The 20,729-nt window shown below is 36.6% G+C and overlaps 2 protein-coding genes across 2 annotated transcripts; one reads left to right on the top strand and one right to left on the bottom strand.

The window, feature by feature from the left end:
• Window positions 1–565: 565 nt before the first annotated feature.
• Window positions 566–7,305, bottom strand: Bet3 (blocked early in transport 3). Its single transcript, XM_089644945.1, has 4 exons — window positions 7,101–7,305; window positions 6,820–7,025; window positions 3,798–4,002; window positions 566–743 (listed from the first exon to the last, which is right to left on the bottom strand). The coding sequence occupies exons 1-4, from the start codon at window positions 7,137–7,139 to the stop codon at window positions 657–659; spliced, it is 537 nt and encodes a 178-aa protein (XP_089501071.1). The 5' UTR covers window positions 7,140–7,305; the 3' UTR covers window positions 566–656.
• A 1,021-nt stretch (window positions 7,306–8,326) lies between these two features.
• Window positions 8,327–20,208, top strand: LOC149412819 (uncharacterized). The gene is made up of 6 exons (XM_089645586.1): window positions 8,327–8,832; window positions 9,184–9,346; window positions 10,885–15,991; window positions 16,553–16,680; window positions 17,778–17,926; window positions 20,010–20,208. Exons 1-6 carry the CDS (start codon window positions 8,497–8,499, stop codon window positions 20,076–20,078), a joined length of 5,952 nt encoding a protein of 1,983 aa, XP_089501712.1. The 5' UTR covers window positions 8,327–8,496; the 3' UTR covers window positions 20,079–20,208.
• Window positions 20,209–20,729: the final 521 nt, after the last annotated feature.

Genomic DNA, 20,729 nt, shown 5'->3' with positions numbered 1-20,729 from the left:
TATCTGAGTTTTTTTGCTGATATTGACTTTACATCTTCTCTTACCAACAATTCTTCCTTAGAAATGTCATTTCCTTTCACCGCCTCAAAGAGGTTTTCAACTGACACTAGAAGTTGTTTAATATCTGCATTTTCAATCAATTCTAAAGGCTTGGCAAATGACACTTAAATTCAAAGAACATTTGAGTTCATTGAACCAGATTTCATGCAGGACTTGCTATAGTGCCAATATGGATAAATTGAAATGCATATCCCATCCATGTAGCTGGGAATAAATTTATTATTTTAATTTTAATGTACTAATTTTTTGTAAAATAATTAAATTTACGCCATCTATGAATGCGATTTACCTATTAACGCTATTTATCCTTAATACATTCTGTTAGTGTAATTTTTACCCTCGGCATACTACGGAAGTATTAGGTCGCGGGGGCTCGGCGTTCCAAAGGTTAAATAAATAAATTACATCACTATGCACAGCACAGACTGCCGAAATTAGTTCATTTGATGATGAAGAACAAGGAATCAAGAATTCAACTGACAAATTTAATTTTATTCTTATTGAGTACAAATAAAGAATACAGCGGGTTAACTTAACATATTTATATTATTAAATATTATACTTTTATCTATATGGTGATGAACATAAAATATTATTTAGTCTTCTCCAGCGGGAATGGCGTCTTCTAATCTCCTGATGTATTTAACTCTCAGTTCTGTTACCGGATCGCCTTTCAATTGATCCTGGAAAGAAATTTATATAAAATTAATATGTTGTGTTGGAAAATGGCAGGTCTTAGAGTTGGTGTCGTGGCTCAGTTGATGGAGCACACGACTAGATGGCGGAAACTCCCAACAACGAGTCATAGAAGCAACAATAACCTTTTTTTCTGAGCAAATTTCTAATACATATCTGTCGTTCGATATGTAACATATTGTAGCAGTTCAATTTTGCCCCACTACTGTTCAAGAATACTTCACGAAACTCTATCCAAAGACCGCCTTCATCTATGGCACTCTTGGTCTATGGTTGGTCGAGAAGGATCGCAGCTGACGTTTTCCAGAGCGCCAGTACCAATCGGACAGCCTTGGAGCGAGGTCGGCTCAACAGGAAGGATTCGAGCAACTACTCCAGACGACAAAAATTTACGGGAGATGCTGATGGCGGAATTAGCTAGTTTGAAGTAATCGCTGGTCATCATGTCTATCTTAACAAATTTTACAGTTCTTTCCTAAGAGCTGTATGGCGCCCATCTCTGTGAATCAGGTCAGACATTAATCTTTGTACACAATGTCACATATTTAACTGTTTATTGCTACCATTTAAATTCCTTCCGTGCATGCAAATCTTCGATTGCCGCTCACCCCTTGAGAATATGTTAATCATGTCAATTTGTTGTGTCTCTTGTTCTATTTGATTTGAATAAATGTAATTAATCATCGTCTTTCTTTTATTCAATGTCAAAGCAATCCTTTCTGTCACTATACCTCTAGCGTTACAATGGCGCCCTAGCGTGGTTTGATTTGAATATGAGTTTACCTGATAGTGTTACAATTGGCGCCAACGTGGTAGTTGGACATTAGTAAAATAATTCTTGTTACAATGGCCCCAACATGTCATTTTCAGTTAATTTATAGCTATGCAAATGATTCATGTTACAATATGAATGAGACAATTTTTCCAAAAGTGATATTTTAATTTTCTCTGAGTATGTTTATCCACAGACTTCCAACAGCCTTACTAATAAACAACAGATAAAGAACCTGTACCGGACGGTGTGTACCGCTCACGGCAGCCGCTATTTCATAAAAGCAGATTCTTGTACCGACCGGAGCAAGGATAAAAGTAGATTCCTTTACCGACACGAGCAAGGGTAAAGCAGATTTCTACCCGGACCTAGCGGCTAACTACGGACTGACCGGCCCCCTATTTTACAGTCTGTGTAAAAGACCTAGCTGGTCGATTACAGAACCGTTTAGTTTACAAACTATTATCAATAATAACACAGCATTAATACTAACAGTAGAAATGAAATAAGAGAATGGAATGTAGCTACAAATTAACTACACCTCAATATAGCAATGACGAATTGCACAAAACATACATCAGTAATATGATATCTGATCATGATTTTAATCAAATACATGATGAGCAATACCATAAGTTTTTATAGTATAGACCAGCCCAGATGAAGATAAGTCTATTAACAAAAGTAGTTTCAGATTGGGAAGCGGGTTTGGGTACGGCCGCCCAGGGAACCATTTATTGGACAACCAATACCCCTGCCATAGGTCACCCCAGGTGGTTCGCTATGTTTGGTGATTTAGAAAGGGTGTTCAGGATTTTGTTTGTTCAGGAGGCGCCTGCCCACCAGCTATGTGGGGTGCCAGATCGGGAGAGGCTGGCTCGGGGAAACCCTTTGACTCCTCCAACTGGTCTCTCGACCCATTGCCTTGTTGATATTGATTAATATAAAAGAAAAAAGTTATATGTTAATCTTTCTAATGTTTCAATACAAAGCAACAATACAAGTGTTATGTCTTGCTATGTCGATATTAGTTCCTAGATAGGCAGATTGTCTGTTCTAAGGAATCAAATGCTATTGAAAATGCCAAGGGAATTATACGTTAATAAAACATAAATAAAAATGTAAATGTTCGTTTGTTCAAAATCTTAAATCTCCGAAAGTTCTTCATCGATTACTTTGAAATTTTGACACAACTTTGCATTCGAATATGTGCATGTTTTTTTTAAACTATATTTTATAGATGACACCTGGGACAGGTAAAAACATGTTTTTTTTAAAAAAACAGCGCCATGTTGGACGCAAAAGCAAAATGCGCTATTGTTTCTCTATCTGCACAGACAGACTGAGCCACAGCAACGCGTGGTGGGGTACAGCTAGTACTGTAATAAAATTATTGTTTTTAAATAACTACATCTATTGGAATTTGGATTTTGTTCTATTGAATGAAAGCCGGAATGAAATGAAATCTCAGGAACGAAGATATATTAGGTTGCTTCGTTTCTTTCCCATAAGTCGTGGTTCAGCTCGCTTGTGAACAAGCAACATTTTATGATTTATCTCTCTCTTTATGTTAATCTTACATTATATTTAATGTAAAGTCGTTGAGTACTTAGGTTAGTTTTCAATAATGCTATCTTGAAGAAGGTTGAGAAACTAGCTGACCAAAACTAGTTGACACAATGTCTTAATTCTCACAAAGTGGTTGAAGACAAAATAACTTTTAATTGAATGGTGGCAGTATAATTATTAAATGATACATGGTGTTGTTCTAGTCTCTATATTTTTTATGTTACTGTTAAATGTTTTACTAATATTATTTTATATTCATCAGCTTTAATTATTTTGTATAATTTTCGATGGCTTACTATAGAGTTGGGTTGTTAAGTTCATCTCCATATTTGTGACGTACGCTATGTGGGGTCATTTTCAAAATGAATTTAGCTAGACAGGGCTAATCTAGTATAATACACCAATGATTGTGGTAAAAAAAATGTTTCTTACATGTTGATTTTTTATTAAAACTATCTACCATGTATTTGGGTGCCTATTAATCGTCATATATAATTTTAAGTAACATTATTTAACTGAGCACAGGTTTATATATTTTAGGAAGGTTGCATATATTTTTATAAATGTTGGGTTTTTGAACAATATGTAAAGCACCCCAGAGACAGTCAATATCTTCATCCAGATAATCTAAATACATATTATCTGTTCAGTACCCCTAACACACTTCTATCAGTTTATCTTTGCAGTGGTGTATACGGACCTGAACGAACCAGCAGTGAACCTCCAGCTGCACCATCTCAAGGGCCCCCCGCAGAGCTCCGCACAGCAGGTTGCAGTACTTCAGGCCCTTCACCTCCGCCGGTAGCTCCACCCACTCGGAGATGGGGCACTGCTCCCAGATCAGGGAGAACTCGTCTCCGGAGCTGCTCCACGAGGACACGGAGGGCTGCATGTTCAGATATAACCTGAAATCAAAGATCAGCAGATTTTAGTTTTCTCTTTTCGATGTTGGCTTTTTCAACGTAATCTATCCCATCACGCGGCACAATATATGTTTTAGTAAAACTTCATGAAACATATATGCAACATCCACATTGGAGATAGCCACCGATGGATCATATATGCGACAGCTGCTTAGATAAGGTTTAAAAAAAGAGAGAAACCGAGGTTAAAAAAGAGAAGCCGGGTTAGAAATTTCTAAATAAACATATATACGCAATATAACATCGGTAAATATACAGATATACAGGATACGGTTAAAAGGCGTATTTTTTTTTAAAAGCAACTATTTCAGTAACCAGAAAATGGAAAATAGTGCATTTTAATAGTTATTTTCTTAAAATTAAAATAGATTGTTCACTTTCCGGCCACGGTTAACGATGTTAAAGTAAAAAAAAATTCTCTTGTTTTAAACCAAACTAGGTTCTTACTTTGGGTTTAATTGAAAAATAAATTAAAACTAACTTACAAAACCCAACCATCGCCGTTTGTACGCAGGGCTAGGCAGAGAGGACGGACTGCCACACAACTCGGTATTGGCACACACTTTTTGCCTCATTCACATTCATACATCGTCTCATACATACTCTTCTACTATTCTGAATCATGACATGGCCCGACTCAAGTATCTAATCCCGATTTCTTGTACCATTCACATTTGCGTCATATATTATCCTTGGTGACCGGATAAATCATCAAAATAATAATTCATCACATCTTTAAAAAGTTATATAAAGTCATGGAAAGTGATGAAACCAAAACTTTATTAACTGGGTTAAGTAGGTTAGGTTAGGTTAAAAAAAAAAGTCATTGTTTTTAATGACTTTATATCACTTTTTAAAGGTGTGTTGAATAGTCACTGTGTTGAGTTATCATGGAACCATTATCCTTACTCCTTTCTGCGTTCGTTCGCCCACATTACATGCCCAAACCATCTGAGCATCTCTTTCTTAATCTTACTCATTAAGTTTACATCAGGCTTGAATTCTTTGCGGATCTCCACATTCCTCACATGATTATACATGGTTTTACCACACATAACTCCTCAGAAATCTTATTTCTACAGCATTCAGTCCTTCCTTTTAATTATTATGTTAAAACATGGCCTGAAGGAAAGACGTCAAATTGTTCATATTTTTAATGAAATAGCCATTAAAATGCATTATTTTCCATATCCGGTTAGAGAAATGGCTGTTTCTCATTGTTCTAATTGATACAAAGTGTTCTTAAAATAATGTGTGTGGCAATTAATGCAGGAATGGCTGCTGTAGGTCAATCCTTTTTATCTGTAGAATTAAACATAATATATTAATCTTATCGAATTCAGCCACACGCTTAATACGCAAAAAAAATAAACAGCAATTGGTTTAATTTTAATTACTACAAGAAATAACCATTTATGTGGTGGGAGATGGTAAAAGATGCATTAAGTTCCATTTTTTTTTTCAATAAAAGTTAAGTTTGAAAGTTAGGAAATACTCAAAAATTATTAAAATAACCCAACTAAACCTATTTTGTGCATGTTTACTTAAACCCCCGACTTAAATAGTTATCTCCAATCGATATTTCGAATTATTATTAGAATTTTTTTGTTTTTTTTTGTTTTTTTTTGTTTTTAAACTTCCGATTTTGTTGTCCGGGTTAAATCTTCCCCAAAGGAAAAACTTAACCCTTCCACACACTTTTCCACAAATGATCATCTAGTCAATCAACATTATGTAAGTGCATTATATAAGAAAAATAAATACAAAACAATACAAGAACAACATGTCAACTCACCAGAGATCAAATGGGAAAATAATTCACCGACTCCAGATATTTTCATATCAGAGGGTTCGGCTCGGTAGAACTTCTAACAGGGCCTATAAATCCTACTGATCCCTCAACATAAATATTTAAAAAATCTTTTGTTATCCTACATGTATTCAAAATGACCGACTTTTGCATCTTTATATATAAATCTTTTGATAGATCTAATACCCCCATATTTTTAATTAGAGAGCTAGGTATAATGCCAGTAGCCGAAATAACGAATGGTAATTAGAATTTGACAAGTTTACCTTATTAACCTTTCCCTTACTGTGCTAAAAAAATACACGCGTTACGGTGCTGTGTAGTCAATACACATCTCAAAATAAGCGATTTAATATCGGAAAAATATGAATATTCATAGCTAATCGATTATGTTTATAATATTTTATATCAAAAGTGATAATAATTGTAATTTAATTGCTGAAAACATGAAAAAACCATCGGCAGATGCTAAAGAAACGTGCAAGGGGTCCACATCTAACGACGGTTCGCGGCCAACTGGCTAGCGGCGCGGCTGGCACAAACACAGCTGTGCGGTCGTAGGTATCGATGGTCTAAATCAAAAACTACAACTGCAGAAGTGTGGATGTCTCATGTTCCCGCATAGCGAATTAAAGCGGGACATCAATAGCGTGTCATTTCCTCGCACACTCTTCGCGTATTTAGTATCACACGGTTGATTGTATTGGTGTATTTGTTCCCGATTTTTAACAAAAAACTCTGATTTTTAATTGAATTTGAAAACTATGTAATATATTATTTTTTAATTCAGTGCATAAATGTATAACGGAGGAATACCTAAAATCTGAACCCAGAATTTATTATATTTATAGAGTTATGAAAGTTATTAGAAGCAATGTGTAGTAAATACACACCACAGATGAGGAAAGGTTAATATTATTCGTCAATTACACTGAAAAATAAAGTCAAAGATCAGAAATTATCAAAAATACGGTAAATAAATAACATACCGGAAGCCTTGTTGAATTTTATCAGCAGTTTCTCTCAGCTCCATACAACGGCCTGTACTAGTTCTGGCGAGAAAATCCTCTATCAGCCTTACGCCCATGTTGTAACCGATTCTCTCCAACTGTTTGTTGACATCGTCAACATTCTCGATATCTTTAACCATCTGCGCCACCAGTGCTCCATAAGTAAGTGTCAGCAATTCTGAATTCTGAAAGAAAATTAACATTACAACTAGAAATCAGTTCACTTCATTTTATTTGAGGAATAGGCAGGTTTTACTCACCACTTTTTTGGCGTCCAGTCTTGTATTTTTTCGTGACATTTTAGAGAGGCAATTTAATCAAAATCTGCGTAAAATTTGTATTTTGGTGATAAATAATATTGATTAAGTGTTTATTTCATTACCAATCAATATTATATTTTAGCTGTATTCGAAAAACTGGGCAAAGAAACATGCAAACCGAACAAACGTCACGAACGTCTTTTTGACAGCTCTGTTAACATTCTTGCCAGTCAAAAAAAAAATATATATATTTGAATATTTTTAGTACTTGCTCAGTTTAATATATGTATATACTTTTTTTACAAAATCCTCACCTGAGGAAAATAGTGTCAATCAAAGCCTATGTCATCTTTGGAGATGCTGTGTGGAAATCGTTGAACTAGTCGCCTATCAATATATTAATGGCTTGGTAAAAACACACATTTAAAAAAACAAGCTTTTGCAAAAGTCTACAGTCAATCGTATACCTTTCCCTATTGAAAAGGCATTTCCTGAAAGGAAGAAATTCAATGCATAGAAAACAAAATTATATTCACAAAGCTATGCAATATACAAATACCACTGAGATTTTTATTTCAGCATCATAAACTAGCCAGCAAGAAACCACTGAAAGACCAGATTAATAAACTGATTTCAACATTTTAATCTCGTTTATTATTAAAAGAGGACTTATCACACAAATTTTTATTCTAAATTAGTTCCTTTTTTAATTTATCCTAAAAACATTTTGATGGCTTTGACTATACGCTAAAATATCAAAACCAAAATAAATTAAACCTAACAAATAAACTATTAGGTTTTTATTGTTTTCCCAACAGTTTGATCCGAGTGACATGTCCCCTTTATAAATAAACGATTCAATTGGCGACATTAGTTTTCTTCTAAATTGATATGATTGATATCTCTTTTAGATTTTTTTTTCAGGTGTAGCGAGAAAACCTCATAAATAATAAAATACAATAACTATTTGGTTTATTCCTACCTGAAAGAGTTTTTTTGACTGATTATAATAGTATATTTCAGTTACTCATATGCATAAATAAACCATTCACCTTATATAAATTAACGGCTCGTCATTTAAAAAATAAAAATAAATCAAGAATTTTTTTAGCTTTGGGAGGTAAAGGTAGTACAGTGAAATACTTTTTCTTGTTTATCGTTGCTTTTCTAATTTTCTATTTTTAGTCAATAATTGTCTATTGTCGAACAACAACAAATCAAATCTACTTTCAAACAAAATGTCATTTTGTACAACCGTTTTTTCATGTTTGATTTTGATTTGTTATTAAAAGTTTCCTCGTACACTTTACGTGTCCGGTTATGGAGATGACTCAGGTGACTAGAAACATTAAAAGGATCTCACAAAGTAACATTCAATCTAAATTTCGATAAAAATATGGATTTTGGAGAAAATCCATCGTCGCGTTATAATGCAAAATTACAAAATGTGAAAGGGGCAGTTAACCCCCAAATTTTAGATTACTACAAGAGGTTTGGACAAAACAGAGACTTGGAACAGTATTTCTTTTCTAATGAATCTGGAGCTAACTCAAACGTAACGGACCGCACTGAATTTGCAACGGCCCGCTGCTTGATTCAAAATGATGACCACAGCCAATGTCAAAAGAAGGCCTCTGCGTTGAAGGAACTTGTCTCTAAATCTGTGACTAGCACCAAATATCCCCAAGATACTTCATTCAAATATTTGAATTTAAAACCATCCCCCATAAAGGTATGCCACTGAAGTGACTTATTGTTTGACTATTATATTTCAATTTACCACGCCAATAATTCTAAAAGTGTTCTGGCGCTTTATTATATGTATATTGTGTACTAAATTGATGTACATAATTAATTACTTTGACCCCTTTAGTTTTTAACCTTGAGTCCAGAAATAATACTTTTACCATGGACATTGTGAAAATATGTTTCTTAACCTGCAATGTACAGGATACTTAGATAATGTGTTTTCTAAAATAATATCACTGCTTCGGAAATGAAAATAATCTCTTAAATAAAGTAAATGGTAACAGTAGATTAGATACGTACATACACCAATAATTCTTTACACATTCTTTTTCAGAAACCATCCAAATTTAACTATCCAACTAGCCAAGACACTGGTGACAATCCAGCCATTCAAATTAACATGTTTCAACCAAATAGCCCCCCTAGGGGTACCCACACTACCTCAGACAGAAGTGACAAGTCTGCTAGCAAATACAGTTCCTACTTAGGAGTTGACGGTATGTTCCAACTTAAAATTATATTTTTTCGCTCTCGTTTAAGGCAACACAAGACTAATAGCGGAGGTTTGTTCGAAGATCACATTAAAATTATTACTGATGAAGGTATTACTAAATCCCTATGGATTTCAGTTATGTATATTTAAGATTAATAAAAACAGGACCTTACCATTAAAATATTTTATGTAAAATATTTTTGACCGGTCAGTGGCCAAGTTGATATCGCGTTTGGGTCCCACCCAGGCGTAGTGTGTTCAATTCCTCGGCTGCTAAGTCCTCCAACAAAACACAAGCATTTTCCGCTTACTGTGGTGGTAGTAGGAGATTTTCAAATTTTATCAGGTTATTCGTAACTCGGGAATGTTTGTATTTTAAATATATTATAATAAAACAAATATGAAACTTTTTTCCACTTTAATTGTTTAACCTTTAAAAAAAAAAAAAAAAAACACGGATTGAAACTTTTTTAAGTCCGCACCAGATTTTATTTTTCTAGATGATGAATTAGTTACTTTCTGAGGGATCCCTCTAGAAATATTTGAGATTTTAGTAATACGTTCTTCAAAAATAATTCAAATAAACCCCATTGAAAGATCGATTTTGTAGGCCTGCTAGGGCAAAGTCGACCGTAGGACTGTCCATTTTGCCGGGCCGCTCACCTAATATTGTTTTTACATGACTTCATCACTTATGTCGTTAAGATTTCCACTTTATTTTAGAGATTTGTAAGAGCAAATTCAACCGCATATTTTTGTGCACGGCTGCTTCACTTACGTCGTTAAGATTCTGGGTTTATTTTAGGGTATTGTCTCGTCTTAAGGAATTCGAATCAGAAATTTTTATTATAATTAGGTTCTAAACCATTCTGTGTACCCAGAGTAAAGGCTTTTATTTTTCATTACTTCAAATGAAATTGGTCAAACATTTTTCAAATATGGAAATTCTTTATCGAATTTCAATTTTTAAGGAACAAAGGTACTATTTCCTTAACCCTTCAGGCCTCTGGCTTATTCTGTCATAAGGTTGGAGTATTTTCGCTTTGCTATAAAATCCAAATAAATGGAATAATTCTGAATGAATCCGAAATCTAAAAACTGTTTTTGGAAAGGTGATAAAATACGCTTTGAAATTTTATTATTAGAAATAAATAAATAATTTTTAAAATATTAAAATTTTCAATGAAAACATAAAAAAGTTTTAAATACTCTCACACCTTATGTTTTTTCGTCTAAACACTGAACTAAAATTACTGATAGCAAAAAAGCACACATTTTATTAGACAAATATATTATAAACGTTATTATCACCTCACTTTTATGTTGTTTCATTTAAAAATGATTAATAAAAAATTCACTTGGTTTTTGTAAATTTTTCTCAAATTGCGGTCGAAGCCTTTGGTTTCATAGAGATGTACTTTTTTTAATTCTTCTGTAGTCAACTTCTAGATTTGACAGTAAGGATGATAACGATTTGTATGAGACCATGTGAGCTGTGAAGTGAAGAAATAAGAAGCAATGTTTTTCTTGTGATTATTACAGATGAAACACAATTGGACCATTCTGCAGCGAAAGCAGTGTCTCCGGGTAGCAGTATCACACGGAGACTGGAGTGGGACTCCATGGCTGATGTTGGCTACGCCAATGCCGAACACGGAGCATTCTCCCAACAGAATCTCAGCACTCTAGAAAAAGTCGCCCTGCGGAGCCGATTGAACTACAAAAAAGCCACCAACAACACCAAAGACACCTCCAAACCAGAGGTCGACGTAGAATTGCAGAATGTTGCAAAGATGGGAGTCCCAAAAGCTCATTCTACCCCAGAAATGGAAAATGAAAAAACCTCTGCAACATACAGTGTGACAAAGAAACAGAACTCTCGCACTCCTGCTAATAGAAGAGCTGTTAATATAAGGTCCAGTAAGAAAACAGTCATTAAACGTATGAGAAACTCTGGGACGTTTAAATTAGACTACAAAAACATTCAAGGATCTACAAATGTTTCAATTGATATGACGAAAAAGTTGTCTTTTGATTTGCCGAAATATAATGCGAACCCAAATAAAAATGCGGAATCTAATAATGTTTATAGAATTGCGCACGAAAAGGTATTTCGTTTCGAAACACCTCGTTGTAATACAGCGAAAGAGAGTCCTGATAAAGGTTTTAAAATACCTTCTCCTTGTGATGTGATGATCACTTCAAATGACTCAAAATCCAATCACAGCAAAATCACTACTCCAAGTCACTCAAAATCCAATCACAGCAAAATCACTTCTCCAAGTGACTCAAATTCCAACCACAGCTCAAAATCCCATGAAATTTCAACAAGTAATAAAGAGATACAAACCTCCGCAAGGCAAAGAGTATCTACTTCTGCCCAAACATTCCAAGATATTGATGATGGTCTGTATCTATCCAATATTTTATCCAAGACCCCGATCATTCTCAATGTTTTACGAAACACCAGTAAACCGAAAACATACTCTGCGAAGAGGCGGAAGAAAAAGACAGAGTCGTCCTCTTTCTTAAAACTAACTCAAAATTTATTTACCTCACCCGAAAAGGAAAATATGGACTGTTTTGATTCTGAAGATGATGGTGATGAACAGAATACCAAAACATTTGGTATGGTCACAGAAACCTCAACCAAATGTAGCGATTTAACTGGAGCAGAGAGTTTTGAATATATGCCTGGTCATATGTACGAAAACAAAACTTCACCACCGGACCAGAATCAAAACACCAATAGTATTCCCGATTTTAGTCCGGGTTTAAATAGCGCTTCATCTATGCAAAATTCATCGTCCATTTCCAATCATACAGTTGACTTCTTAAAGATGTATGACGGAGCTTCGCCTTTCAACAAAGACCTGAACACAACTGTGGACTTAATCAGTAAGCTTGTGAATATAAAACACAAGGACCCAGAATTGAAAAAGAAGCTTATCAAAAAGGTTGTGAAGATATTAGTCACACAAGACTATCCGGAAGATGCAGTCAGTGAACAAATCGCCGTTTCTAGTTCTGACAAACTCACATCGGCTTCAATATCAGATGAGAAAGTATCACACAGTGGCAATCGCGATAATGTCATAAGTCAAGATCTTGATGTACAGAAGCCGGAGATCACTATAGCCGAAATACATGCAGTTCCCGAAAAAGATACAATGTGTCCAGAAAAGGAAACTGTTTTTCCAGAAAAAAAAGTGTACTTTCCAGATAAATTTATGAATATGCCAGAAAGAATTGCTGTTTTTCCGGCAAGAGTTACTCATTTGCCAGACAGTAAACCACGCATTGACAGGTGTTTGACTCTCGATGCTCCTGAGATCAACAAACTAGTAGGATCTAGCAGTTTCACTAGGTCGATCAAAAGTGCTCCAGTGTCTCTGAGCTATTCAGACTATCTTGAACAAAAAGCCAAATCTTCACAACTGGATAGTGGACTAACTTTGCCAAATGAAAATGTGTCCGAGAGTCGATCCAGCACTTCAAAAAATCGTCACAAAATTAAATCCTCCGAAATATCTCAAAGCACTTATACTATGTTTTCATCAACTCCTAAAGTTTCCAGCGGCAGTTCCAAAGATGACAACAAAAAGGGCAAAACGAAATCGGAAGAATTTTACGAGCAATATATCTTAGCTAAACAACACGAAGAGGAACAACAAAAGCAACGACTTCAAAAACAAGATATTCTTAAAATGAAGCAGAGAGAGCTTAAATTAAAGGAAGACTTAGCTATCAGCATATCTAAAATCAAAAAGGCTTACACTGCTGCATCTTCAGTTGGTTCCACCGATACTCAAAACCAGCTGAATATTATCAATGATGAAATATTACAACTTACTATTTTAAAACTCAAGCTCGAAAATAAACACATTCTTAAAAATCAGGAACTGTTGAAGAGTGACGATGATTACTTACCATCCCCCGGCAATGAAATGTTAAAAAGTATCATTACATCCCCGTGTTCTCCTGTTCAAGATGAAGGCGCCAGCGGAGACAGAGGATCTGCCAACAAGCCGACTCCAGTCGTTCAAGGAAATCAGCCGCCAATTCTCACTTACTACTCGGTGACTTCACCAGACTATGGGCGCATTCCGCCGCTTAATTTGGCCAAAAGCTCTGATGAATCGTGCGAAAGTACACTCAACAATGTGGAAGATCTAGATTCTGGTCACTCCTCTTACCCCAAAAGTGGTGGGAAAAGAATTTCAAGCACTTCAAAGTATATTTCTCTGAGTCGCTCCACATCTCCTGGGAGTAATGCAAAAAGTAACCTTAGCAGAAATCCCCAAGAATCTTCTAGGCGTAGTATTGAAGTTTCAAAAAAAGTTGACAATAGTAAAGTAAAATTCCACTCTGTTCAGAAGACAAAAACGGGTGAATTTGCATTGTCCAATGATAATAATGTTCGCCATGATAAAAGTTGCGATCGTAAAAATTCTCCACCACCTTTGAAGACTCCAACTTCCATGAACTGCCATAAGTGCGTAGATTTGGGAATTCTATGCCCTTGCTGTCGCAGTAATTTGATCAGCTCTAGCTCTTCAATCTCTTGCACTAAGCCAACTGTAGCTCGGGAACTGAAAAAATTGGAAAGTGTATTTGAAAAGTATCAGAAATGTAAGGTTCTGCAGTCATTCATGAAAGAGTATGATGATCTTGTTATGAAATATGCTTTATCAAAGAATGCAAATTCTGCTGTTGGCTCGGGTACAAATGTCGAACAAAATACATCCAAAGGTTCCCAAAGAATACTAACTAAAATATCTGTAGGTTGCCTTTGCAAAGTTAGTACTAGTTCTCGCAGGACTAGTACAAGATCTGAGGAAGTGAGTGAAAGAACTCATAGAACAAGCACGAGTCCTCACAGAACAAGTACAAGTCCTCACAGAACAAGTACAAGTCCTCACAGAACAAGTACAAGTCCTCACAGAACAAGTACGAGTCCTCACGGAATAAGTACAAGTCCACATAGATCAAGTACAAGACCTTCTGAAACAACTACAAGTCCTCGTAGACCAAGTGTAAGGCCTTGTGAACCAAGTTCCAGTCCTCACAGACCAAGTACAAGTCCTCACCGACAAAGTCCGATACCTTGTGAACCAAGTACAAGTCCTCGCAGACAAAGTGCAAGACCTTGTGAACCAAGTTCAAGTCCTCACAGACAAAGTGCAAGACATCGTGAACCAAATTTAAGTCCTCCCAGACCAACTACAAGTCCTCACAGATCAACTCGTAATGTTGGCGCCAATAATGAACTAAATGCAAAAAAAGGTTTTCAAAGAATTCCAGCTAAAACATCTATTCAATATAACGTATGTCCTGACCAACCAAATACCGTTCATTGCACTGACTCACCTGTAGTCATAAGTTTGTACAAACATCCTAATAAAACTATGGATAGTGACAATAACATCATGTTTCAACCAAAACGCTCTCCTACACCCAAATGCATCTCTCCACAACATGAAGAATGTTTCTGTGAGGAGTGTAGTGTATGTGCCACTAGCCCTAAGAAGACTGTTGTGACTTCACATCGAAAAAGAAGCAAATCACCTCGTGGAAAAGAGACATATACGGAGAAAGTTGTTTTAGTTAATGCCTATACATCTCCGTTTGTAACTCCTAGACAGGATGCCGATGCAGAAAAGCCTTGTTTCAAAGAAAAAATACAATCATCAGGAGCAACCACTTCCAAATCTTCAGACGGAGCAATGACTGCCAAATCTTCAGACTCTGCTAAAACCTACTCCAAAGCTTCACACATATCTGATCAGCTAATTCAAAAAGTCAGACTTGCTTTTGCGAAAGAATACGAAGACATCATCAAGAAGTATGCAGATTTGAAAAGCGCATCGTGTTGTCATTGCAGGAATCAAAATCCTCATACTGACTGCACGCCAAGAAAAAGAGAAAAGAAAAAGTCTGCTAAAGTCAATAAGGTAAACGTTGGAGAGTCTGAGCCTTTCACTAGTACCTCTGCTAGAAGAGTATCGAGAAGTCGCGAAAGAGTTTCAAAAGGACAGCCAAATTGTGATGTCCCAAAATCCTGTCCCAAATGTAAAAATCCCATACTCGCAGTAGGACTCAAATTGTGCTTGGAATGTGATCAGAAAAAAAATGCGTGCTTTGAAATGAAAAAAACAGTTCAAAATACAAAGGTGTCACCAAAAGCTGTGGCATATAACCTCGTAATTGAATCAAGCGACAGTTTACTGGAGGAATCAATGCCATGTAGAAACATTTCTCTTGACGAAATAGTTATCAGAGTTCCAAAACTCGGTAAGAGTAAATGCAACAGTAAAAAAAACGTGCAGCAGGCACTTCGTGTTGTTACTGAGGAGCTCTACGAGGAGAAAGGCTCGACCGACGAACAGATCAAAGAGTTCAGTAGTCTGAACAGCGATCGTTCCGGAGATTCGTCTTCCGGAGGTTCATCTTCCAGAGGTTTGTCTTCCGGAGGTTCGTCTTCCCGTCGGGTCTCATCTTCCGAGGGCTCCGACAAGTGCAACGAAGTGCCTGAACAATGCAAGAAGTACAACTTGACGGTGGAGGAATTTCTGCGCAGGGGCAGACCGGATTTTATTAGGAGCACAGAAAAAAGACAGGAATGTTTGAAGGGCATTCACAAAATGAGGTTTGTATTCAAAATCATTATTCTAGAATGCATTTTTGTTTAGTCTTTTAACTTTGTCCCATCGGATGGATGCAGAGCTGATCCCGAGACAAATGGCGCCCGGCATTAGTAAAAACCTCAAGGGTGCCGTATTAGGTGTTAGGTATTTTCAGCTCCTTGGTTCCATAGCGCCTTGGCAAGTCGACCCTGAATGGAGGTATATTTACAGTACAGATGACGGACCTCTTGTAAAGTACAGGGCCTCAGCACGGGTAAGCCACCCAGTGAGGCCGACATTACTGGATAACTCTGAAATGTAAAAAATATTGTACCAAAATAAAAAAAAGTGTCACTTCACTAATTCTTTCATCTACAAACCATGAAATCTTTTTGCTGAAACAGCGAAACTCTGAAATGGTAAGCTCATGAAATTTGTAAATTTTTTTTTCTAGCTGAACACAACTGTTTTCCGCCCGCGATGTCATTTCGACAATGTAACTGTAAAAAAAGTAATAATTTATAATGTTATTTTAGTAATTAAAGCAAAAACCACATTATTAACCATTGTACATATATTTCTAGACAAAAACAGGACGCAGGACGCAGAAAACTCCTCTCACTAGGTGTGTCTTCAATGCCCAACATAAAAGATATTAAAATGAAGGATCTTGAATGCATTGCCCAATTACACGGCATTGAAATACCAAAATGTAAGTTAATTATTATCAAATAGAACCACTAATATCCTCAACTCTTTCCTCAAACTTTCCTGACAATTAACGACCCTTCATACTGTGTATAGTTAGACTGCGAGCAAAAGAAGATGCGCAGACACATGTCTCTTACTATGCGCAGAAAGGGCGTGATTTATTAGTAATTCGCTTGCTTCTGTTGGTGGCGTGCCACAACACCCCTCCTTCTTTGTTTATGGTCTAACTTTAGCGACCACATCCTCCTATTTGTGAATTTTATGATTCAATCGAATATCGCAAAAAAATTGCAAATCCATCTCAGCTATTTAATTCTTAATGGCCTCCTTAATAGTGGCCAAATTCACATAAAAGTATTGCGCAATATATGATTTAACTCGTTGAGCCCATACGTCACAACAGTTGGGTTGCAAGCAGACGTGCCCCATACGGAGACGTCGCAACAGTTGTCTTGCGAATATGTATCAATGAAAAAATCCAAAGAAGCGAAGCTAGCAGTCCACAATGAAGTGCTGGTACCTACCCTGATGTACGGAAGTGAGGCATGGAACTGGCAGAGAAAAGATTAGAGTAGACTGAATGCTGTTGAAATGAGATCCCTGAGGCGTATGTGTGGTAAAACCATGTATGATTGTATGAGGAATGTGGAGATCCGCAAAGAGTGCAAGGCTGATGTAAGAGTAATGAGTAAGATCAAGAAAGGGACCCTTAGATGGTTTGGGCATGTAGAGCGAATGAGCGAAGAAAGGAGTGTAAGGAGAATATACAATGCAAATGTGAATGGTAGCAGAAGTCGGGGACGCCCGAGAAAGACATGGCACGACCAAGTGAATCAGATACTTGAGTCGGGCCATGTCAAGAGTCAGAATAATAGAAGAGTATGTATGAATGTGAACGAGGCAAAGAGTGTGTGTCAAGAACGAGTTGTTTGGCGGTCCGTCCTCTCTGCCTACCCCCGCGGAACCACGTGAAGGTTAGTTAGATAGTTTGATTTTAGGTGAATTTCACGGCTAGTAACGGGGACCATTATTGTAAATAAATATTTCTCTGGTTTTCTGTGTTTTAATTTCTTGTATTAATATATTTTTATTTTTTAGGTGGAAACAGATGTTTCAATGCAAATGAGATGGTGAAAAAAACAGCCCTCCAGTACAAGAAACTTCCCGAAATTGTTAACAAGAAATTTGACCTCCGGAAGGAACAATTGAAGAAAACAAACCTACTAATGGCTGACCTCTTTGCAAGGGTAATTTAAAAAATAATCATTTAATTCCGCACTTGCCTTGATGTTATGGTATTTTCAATAGTATAAAATGCTCCTAGCATACTAAAATTGATTTTATTGGCTTGGCAAGATAATAATGTATTGTAATATTATTCTAGCTTGTCGTTTCATCACTTGCAAATATTTTTGTTGTTTGTTTTTGGGGTGTTATGCCGTGTTGCGCTAACTCCTTTAGCCGACGTTTCGGACAGCGTTGCAGTGTCCATCATCAGGGCAGATCCGGTAGAAGGAGTTAGCGCAACACGGCATAACACCCCAAAAACAAACAACAAAAATGCTTTTGGCCGTGAAAATCTAAAAACTTACCTGACTTGCAAATATGTTTATTTTATCTGTGGAAAGGTGGTCTCAATTTTTTTATAATATATTATTTTTCAAAAGTACTGTCCCGTTAAACTGCAATTATCACATTTCGGCCGGGTATTTTTTGTGCTGGCGCTACGCTGAGTCCGAGCAAAAATAAAGGTCCCGTGCGAATTCCTTTAATTTGTTTTAAATCGCTATATCTTCGAAAATAATAAAAATTTCTACATAGTAACTCAGCATACCCAAGCTATAAAATTACCGAACGAAAATCGAATATTATTTGAAATGCAACTCAATTAACCTTGTAATATGTTTATTACGGTCCGCCTATCGGTATTTGCTCATACCTGCTTTCTTTAAATATGCCCAACATCTCTTGCTCACTTGCACATAGGAGTTGAGTGGGTGCGGAACGGAGAAAGAGATTCGAATTGGGTTTCACGGTCATAAAAACCATCATTCCAGGAATCGAATTATTTTACTAAAAATAATATACTACCCTTTTGTTGAAATACCGATGTAAACAAAAGGCACGAAAATAAATTCGATAATTATGTACCTGTGGTTTGGACCTTTATAAAGAGATTGGTATATAATATTAATATAAAAACATTGAATAATTCCATCTTTTCTGCCACTGAAATGAGGCCGGCGCAAAAGGTAGAACTACCCTTCCCGGCTGAAGTGTGTTAAGCAGTTTGTCAACAGGATGTTCAATTACGATGGAAATATACAATAAGGAATCTACACTAATTATAAATATGTGTTCAGATTATTGTTATCAAATACCCTATAATATTAATAATAGTCTTCTGGTTCCACAATGTGTGTTCCCAGGTCACATCTCTCCTCTCCCAATCCTCTTCAATCTGGTTCCCTGAAGGCCCCACAAGGGAAGAGAGCTTTTCCTCTCCTCTCCATTCCCCTTTGGTTCCGTGAAGGCACAAGGGAAGAGTTCACGGAGGTGGCCTCATCTCTCCTTTCCACTCCTCTTTGATTTCCTAAAGGTCCCACGAGGGAAGAGGGTCTCATTTCTCCACTCCACTCCTCCTTGGTTCCCCGAAGGCCCCATGGGGGAAGAGTCTACTCTCTGTTGGTTCCCTAAAGGCCCCACGACGAAAGAGTCCACTCCCTCTTAGTTCCCTGAGGGCCCCACGAGAGAAGAGGGCCTCATCTATCATCTCCATTCCTCCTTGGTTCCTTGAAGGCCACACGAGAGATGAGGCCTTCGTCTCTCCTATCCACCCCTCCTTGTTTCCCTAAAGGCCCCATAATGGAAAAGCCCACTCCCCTTTGGTTCCCCGAAGGTTCCACGAGGGAAGAGGGAGTTTTCGTATGGTTTAATTTTTGTCCCACGAGTATTTAGGGAAATAGAAGGAAACAGAGCACCGAGTGCTGGGGTAAGGTCTAAATACTCCGAGATGCGACCCTGTTTCTCGGAGGCATCGAGCTATATTAGCTTGGCAGTTCGAGGGTTAAGCAACAGGTGATTGAACCCACTTGGGCGGGAACCCGACGCACTCATCCACTCTGCTACTAACCGATCTATCGGTAATTTATCTTGATTCTTATGCTGCGTATGCATTTGCCCGTGATGGCGCAAAATGCCGCTTGCGGTTGCTTCATTCCTATCCCATAATTCAAAGCTCGACTCGCGTTTCAGTTCGCAAATGTATATGCAGCATAACTCTTGTCTTTTTAAGTTTTTAATATTGTGTATTTTTTTCGCTCTTTTCAGAAGCTGAAAGAAAGGACTTTAAAGGGCTGTGTAAATGTATCGCATGGTGTTAATGTTATTTCGTTGTAATGGAAGAAGAATATTGATAAATAATTAATATAATGTTTTGTAAATTTGTTCTATTTTTAATGTTTGCATTTTCTTTTAATAAATAACTTGTTTGTGTTCATTTATTTTACTATCATTATTATTTGTTTCCTTTATCTGACTTCCTGGTTGGAAAAATAGGTATAGAGAGGGAGAGAGAAAGAATTGTTATGATTGTCTGATGAGAATGCCCGATCACGGCTAAAAGTAATCGAAATGACAATCTGGGGGGCGATTCCGGTTCCACTTAAGACTCCGCATTCCTAATTGCTACCGAAATATAACATTCCCTCTTGAACACTTTTAAGTTTTATATAAGTTAAAATAAAAAAAAGTGTTTTTTTTTTTATCTTTATACATAAATGAAATTCCCTCGATATAGGCATACAACATTTTGTCGGTGATACAATCCAATATTGTATTTGTATGCCTTTCTTGAAAAAATTGAGTTTTTATACGGACAAAAGTATTTATTCATATTGCGTAACTGGGTGTATAATTCATCAATAAAATAATTGAATTAACGCGTAGATTATAACGAACGTTGTGTTTAACCTCAACACACTTCAAGCGGGCGAAAATAAGATCCCATTCAAGAAGTTGGATTTTGTTTTAAACAAATATATCTTTGAA

Source organism: Hesperophylax consimilis, chromosome 22 (assembly GCF_061612785.1).
Source record: "Hesperophylax consimilis isolate HC1 chromosome 22, BYU_Hcon_1.0, whole genome shotgun sequence".
Classification (NCBI taxonomy): Eukaryota; Metazoa; Arthropoda; class Insecta; order Trichoptera; family Limnephilidae; genus Hesperophylax; species Hesperophylax consimilis.
Note: the sequence above shows the minus strand (reverse complement) of the source record. Positions and strands in the feature narration are given on the sequence as shown.